At 34.8% G+C, this 6110-nt stretch overlaps 1 protein-coding gene across 1 annotated transcript; it reads right to left on the bottom strand.

The window, feature by feature from the left end:
* Positions 1-1539: 1539 nt before the first annotated feature.
* LOC115725442 (probable receptor-like protein kinase At1g11050) lies at positions 1540-4495 on the bottom strand. Its single transcript, XM_030654960.2, has one exon. It carries the CDS (start codon positions 4221-4223, stop codon positions 2229-2231), a length of 1995 nt encoding a protein of 664 aa, XP_030510820.1. The 5' UTR covers positions 4224-4495; the 3' UTR covers positions 1540-2228.
* Positions 4496-6110: the final 1615 nt, after the last annotated feature.

The raw sequence follows: 6110 nt of genomic DNA, 5'->3' as shown, positions 1-6110 counted from the left end.
TGAAAACAGTCTTTTTTGTTTTTTTTTTGAACAGTTTTTTTTAATAAAGTAGTCACTTCTTTTTTTGATGTCTAAAAAACTATTCACATACCTTTTCATAAAAGTCATTTTGTTTAGACCCGAAAAACAAATTAATTACATGTGTACATATGGTGATGGAGACTTTATTTTATTTTACTTTAATCTTGGACAAAAAATTACCTCATACCATGAGGTATAAGATCATTTGTAATGAAGTATTAAATAGGTGGTGTACTTTTATTTTTTTAGCACTTTTCAATAAAAAGTTTTTCCAATAGTGTGTTATAAAAATTATGCTAAATTTAGTACATGTTAAAAATTGGATTAAATTTAGCACAAGATATATCATTGTGCCAAATTTAGCACACAATAAATACTACTTTTTTAATTATACTTTTACCATTAATTATTAATGAAATATTTTAATAAATACATTTTATTTAAAATATAACGATTAGTAATTTTTAAATATTTAATTTATTGTTTGTTGATATTTTGTTGTTTTAAATCAATTTATCTCTTAAAATATTATTCTGCATTGGAGCACAATTGTAAATATTGTGCTAAATACAAAGTTTGTTTATTTTTTTTGCGGAATATAACATAATATTTTTTTTTTGTTAAAAGAATTTAACATAATATTTGGAGATAGTTTAAGGACCTCTACACTAGAATTACCATGTATATTCTAAGGTCCTATACACTGTAATTACCATGTATATATCAAATAAAAAAATATATATAGATCTAAAAAAAAACAAAATTTTTTGATGGTCCTACTCTTCTAAACATTATCATATTAAAGTCAACCTCTCGATGTCAGTACTATGATGATCCATAAAGCTAGCCTCATTTTTAGTATTACTATTGTGCTAGCCTCCATGCCACATCAATACATATTTTTTTATATATCAATTCTGTAATACTTTATAAATTACGTGAATATAAAGAGCATTTATAGAGCTAGATTCAGGTGGACAAATTATAGAAACTAATAATGCTAACATAATATTATTATTTTTTCCTTAAACCCGTTAGCATAATAACTTAGACATGTAGTCAAAATATTAATTTTTTAAAAATAAAGAAAATAATATTTAAAACAAAAACAATTGCCTTTACAACTCGATTATCACTTATTACAAATATTTTACAACTAAATTGACAACAACAATTACCTAACCATCAACACAAACCCTTAAATTCGAAAAAAAAAAAAAAAAAAGAAAGAAAAAAAAACTTCTTAACTTCTTAGGAACCATTTTGTTAGAAAACATGAACATACCTTAAAATGTTTCCAAATTAAAGAGATATTATTTGGTATCATGAGGCTTGTCTCATTTAGTTTATGTGTATTTATTGCTTATTCTCTTTCTATTCACCACATGCTAATACAGACATGTAGACTTCACATTTGTTGTACTATATGCTTTAATTGTTTTCTTTGATACATGATTAATTTGTTGTCTTGAGACTAAAAGTATAGTAATCAATCTTTTTTATGAAAAGGCTATAGAATTGAAAGAAACTTAAAATATTTACAATTATATGATCAAAATATGTATACTATTACATACATTACAATCCAATAAACCACTATTAGATACTTGTCAAAGTTTTAAAACAGGAGAAAGAACTACAGAGAGAGTCTCAATCTTCCAATGATCTTAATTTTATTCACTGAAGTGCCTAGCTTTCTTCCAAAATACCTGTGGGATGTATGGCCATCAATATTGCTGCAACAGTTTAAGCACAAATTATTTTCTACATGTACACCATTTTACCTCTTGCAGTAATACATACAAATAAAGCTATTAGACCAAAACTGTTAGAGAGAGAGGAAGAGAACCAATTAGCCTTGAGATTTACAATGAGTTCTCGTTAATATTGTTATCTGAATCTCCTTCCTTTTGAGTTTGCTACCTCAATGCCATTTTCCATGTACCCATCTTCTCTATCTTCAATATTTTTCTATATAAAACTCCAATCCTCGACCCCATTTTGTACAGGTAAAAACAGGAAATTATGCAGTTGCAACTGTATACTACACTGAATGCCCTTACAATGGTTGTAGGCAAATAATGAGTTGTTGTCTGAGTTTAAGTGTTCTCTAATCACAAGCCTTGAATCAACTCGTGAAGGGCCTTTTATGAAAATTGCTTCTTGCTGACGAGCATGTGTGAAGTCAAAAGGATTTTCGACTTTGATTACCTGAGCATGTCTCCCGAATGTAATTGTGGCCCGCTTAATGAGGGGGATATGCTGAAAGTGTTACCGTTGCCATAGAACGAAGGATGCCCGAGTGGCATTGGTCTGTCTGGAAGTTGAGGAACTTCGATATCTCCTTCCAACATTTTCAGTGCATCCATAATGGTAGGCCTTAATGCCACCATCACATGAGCACACAAAATGCCAACCAGTACAAATCTCTCCATAATGCTCTTAGGATTTGAATTTACAGAATCCTCATTTTTTAACAATGAAGCATCCAGAGCCTTTTCTACTTTTCCAGCTTTTACTAATGACCACACCCAATCGGTGATCAAAAAAGCTCGCGGTGATCCTGAAGAAGACAAATCAAGAGCTTTCCTCCCACACATAATCTCCAAAACAACAACCCCAAAGCTATAAACATCGCTCTTCTCAGTTAGCTGTCCATAAAGAGCATACTCAGGAGCTAAGTAGCCATGAGTCCCTGCCACTCTGGTTGTCATATGTGACTGTCCTTCCCTGCTCTGCTTTGCAAGTCCAAAATCTGCCACTCTTGCTCTCATATCAACATCAAGTAATATATTGGTGGCCTTAATATCTCTATGATATATTGCAGGCTTCACTCCATAATGCAAATAAGCTAACCCTTTAGCCACATCTAAAATTATGCTCTTCCTCTGAGGCCATGTCAATCGTGGTCTCTCAACTCCACCATGGATATCTGATTGAAGAAATAAATGATCATCCAGATTCCCATTTGGCATGAACTCGTAAACAAGATACCTTTGGCTTTCACTCTCATTATAATTCTCATTCTCACCCCCATCAACCACACAACACCCTCTAAGAGGCACAAGGTTTCGGTGTTTCAAATTGCTAATGATATCAACCTCATTGCAAAACTCAGCATTCCCTTGAAAATCAGACTCGATAATTCTCTTCACCGCAACAGAAGTTCCATCAGATAAAACCCCTCTGTAAACCAAACCAAACCCACCTCTTCCTATGAAATTCTTCTGCGAGAAGTTGTTAGTCGCCTTCTCAAGCTCCTCAATCTTAAACCAAATTGCACCAGTATTGGGTCTCACTCGAGGCCTCGACCCCGGCTCATCCAAATCAAACCCACCTTCCAAACCAGTCCCTCCTTCCAAACTTTTACTCCTCCATCTCTTATCATACCAAAAATACAGACCCAACAAGCTAAACATGACTAAAATAGCAACCCCAGCACCAGTTAACCCAAAAACAAGAGGCGTACGGCTCTTATTCCCAGAACCCACATGTGAATCCACTGACAACCCAAAGATACAGGAAACGGCACCTTTACTTTCCGGCCCAAACTCGTTAACTATGCCGGCAGCATACAGTATAGCAAAGTACCAACAGTCATTAGCGTGAGAAGTGTTACCGTCACGAGAGGTCAACTCCGCCTGGACTTTGAAACCGGCAGCTACACAACCATCGCAGCTGGTGAGATCTGTCAGGTCCGGGCGGCACGCCGTGTCGAGCACCGAGGTGTGTCCGAGATGACGGACCCAGTCGTCTGAGGACTGAATACGGGCGCATAGATTTGGAGCGATCACGAACTGGACAGGGTTAAAGCAGTACGAAACGGCGTCGTTCGACAGGGAAAGACCATTGGAGTTGGAAAACGACGAGAGCTTGGACTGAAAATCTTCGAGGCAAGAAGCGGAGGTCTGGACATTGGGGAGCTGGAATTGGGAAGTCTCCTTGAGGTGTTGGGCCAGACCGATGCCGAAGAGGGATAGTAAGGTTTGGCAACACGGAGTTTTGGGGTGATCAGCTGATTGGTTTTTCGGTTTCGCCGGAGGTTTGAAATTCCGGCAACTCGTCGTGTTCCAACCGATTCGGGACAAGTAATTCAGATCAATCGGGCATGCTGTGGAATTTCCCGCCGGCGCCGGAGCAGCCGCGCCCCACGTAGAGAGGGATATGAGTGAGAGAAAGGCGAACCCTAAGGCGATCTCCATTGTTGTTTTTGTGATTTTGGTGTACTGAATTCTGAATTTAGAGAGAGAAAGCGTTGAAGAAGTGGAAGAATGCAGGGAGATAACGAGAAAGGTTGTTGGAGTGGCGATGGCTTTGGTCAAAGCTTTCTCTTACTCTCTTCTGGCGGCTGACTTTGGAGTCCCAGGGGATCTACGCGCCTGCGTTTGGATGTGTATCACACGCTCTTCTCGAAGAAAAGAAATGCAAAACAGTAGGGCTCTTCAAAAAAAAATTAATAAACAGCCAAATTCGAATGAACCGTCTAAACTCGAATAACTTTACGAAAAATTTAAACTGTACTATAAATATATTAAGCGGGTTAAATATTATTCTAATCCATTCAAATAACGTAAATAAACTGATTTACATATTTTTTACTAAAATTATTTAAAATATATTATATAAATTACGTTTAATAGCTAAACTATTTTACAGTTTGTATTTTATAGTGTTTATTTTAAAATTTAGAATTTATAATTGATAATTTTGATTGTATTTAAATATTAAAGTTAAAATTTAAAGTTTACATATGAGTATATTTTTTTATTCTATTTTTTGAGAAATATTATTTAATAATTAAATGTTTATTCAATTCATATTTATTTTTTAACATTAATTTAAATTATAAATATTTTAATTTTAAAAATCATATACCATGTATTTATTTTTTTAAATCAATTATTTGAACACTAAAAACTAATAATAATTAAAAAAAATAAAAAATAAAGATTCTATTTAAATGGGCTAATTCGACCGACAAAAATCATTAGAGGATTACAGTTTTTTTATTTTCTCACTGGACAAATTACAATTAAATATATAGATTGGTAAAAATAAACTATAACCCGAACCAAACCTACAAAACACAACAGTGGAGTTGATTTTTTGTTGATAGACTCTTCTTCTCGTTCAATTTTCGTACTCTTATTTTGGACTTGTCTGTATGTAGTGCACGATACTATAGTAGCTTCTTCAGAATTCCACGTGGCTTCTTACTAGGATGCCACCTGCTTTTTAAGTATTAGAAGGTGTCACCTATAAAAAGAAAAGGGATATTTGCGGCAAAAGTCCCCAAATAGTTCACGTTGTTACAGATTAATCCCCAAGCTCGATAAATAGCGGCAATAGTCCTCAAGGTCGCACCCTTTGTAAGTCCGTTAGTCCTAAATTTAACTGCTCCGTTAATTCATTCAAGAGTGCCACGTGTTGAAGCCTTATTGGTCCAAATAATAATTTTAATTAAAAATAATTAAAATAAAATAAAAATATTTTAAAATTATAATTTATTTTATTTTATTTGTTTTTTTTTTCTTTTTTTTTCTTCTTATTCTTCTTCGTCTTCTTCCTCTAGCCGCACTCCGACCCCCTCCCCACTCGTCATTTTCTTTCAGCCACACTCTGCCCATAGCTCCAGATCAACAATGCACATAAGACTGCAAAGCCCAAAATTTCACCTCAAATTCTATACCCATAAAATCGATAAAGAACAATTGTAGCGCCAATAAATGAAAATGAACAAAAACCCTAAAATAAAAAGTTTCCTCATATAGGCATAATCAGAAATCCATATGCGAGTACAAGATAGATCTCGGCACAGAAGTTCTAAACAAAGCAGAAATCCTAAATGTATCACCATTCGATTGTAATATAAAAGCTAAGAATCCCTAAAAAGGACAGATCAAGAAGATGCCTCTTCATTCTCAACATTTGAATCAACAACACTCTCAGTTTCCGGGTGCGAAGCACCATCTGTGGGGGCTGAACCAGAGGAGGCGGCGGCCCTAGCCTTGACAACATCTAGCATTCGTTTACTGACCTCCTTAGAGTAGACCTGAAGAATCTGAATGCCATCATCCTCGGAAGCGACG

This window comes from Cannabis sativa, chromosome 6 (assembly GCF_029168945.1).
Source record: "Cannabis sativa cultivar Pink pepper isolate KNU-18-1 chromosome 6, ASM2916894v1, whole genome shotgun sequence".
Classification (NCBI taxonomy): Eukaryota; Viridiplantae; Streptophyta; class Magnoliopsida; order Rosales; family Cannabaceae; genus Cannabis; species Cannabis sativa.
The sequence above is the reverse complement of the archived record's forward strand: the minus strand, read 5'-3'. Positions and strand labels throughout refer to the sequence as shown.

What these genes read in the sequence shown, in the direction of transcription:
- LOC115725442 (XM_030654960.2), bottom strand. Translation starts at nt 4,223, where the DNA reads ATGGAGATCGCCTTAGGGTTCGCCTTTCTCTCACTCATATCCCTCTCT.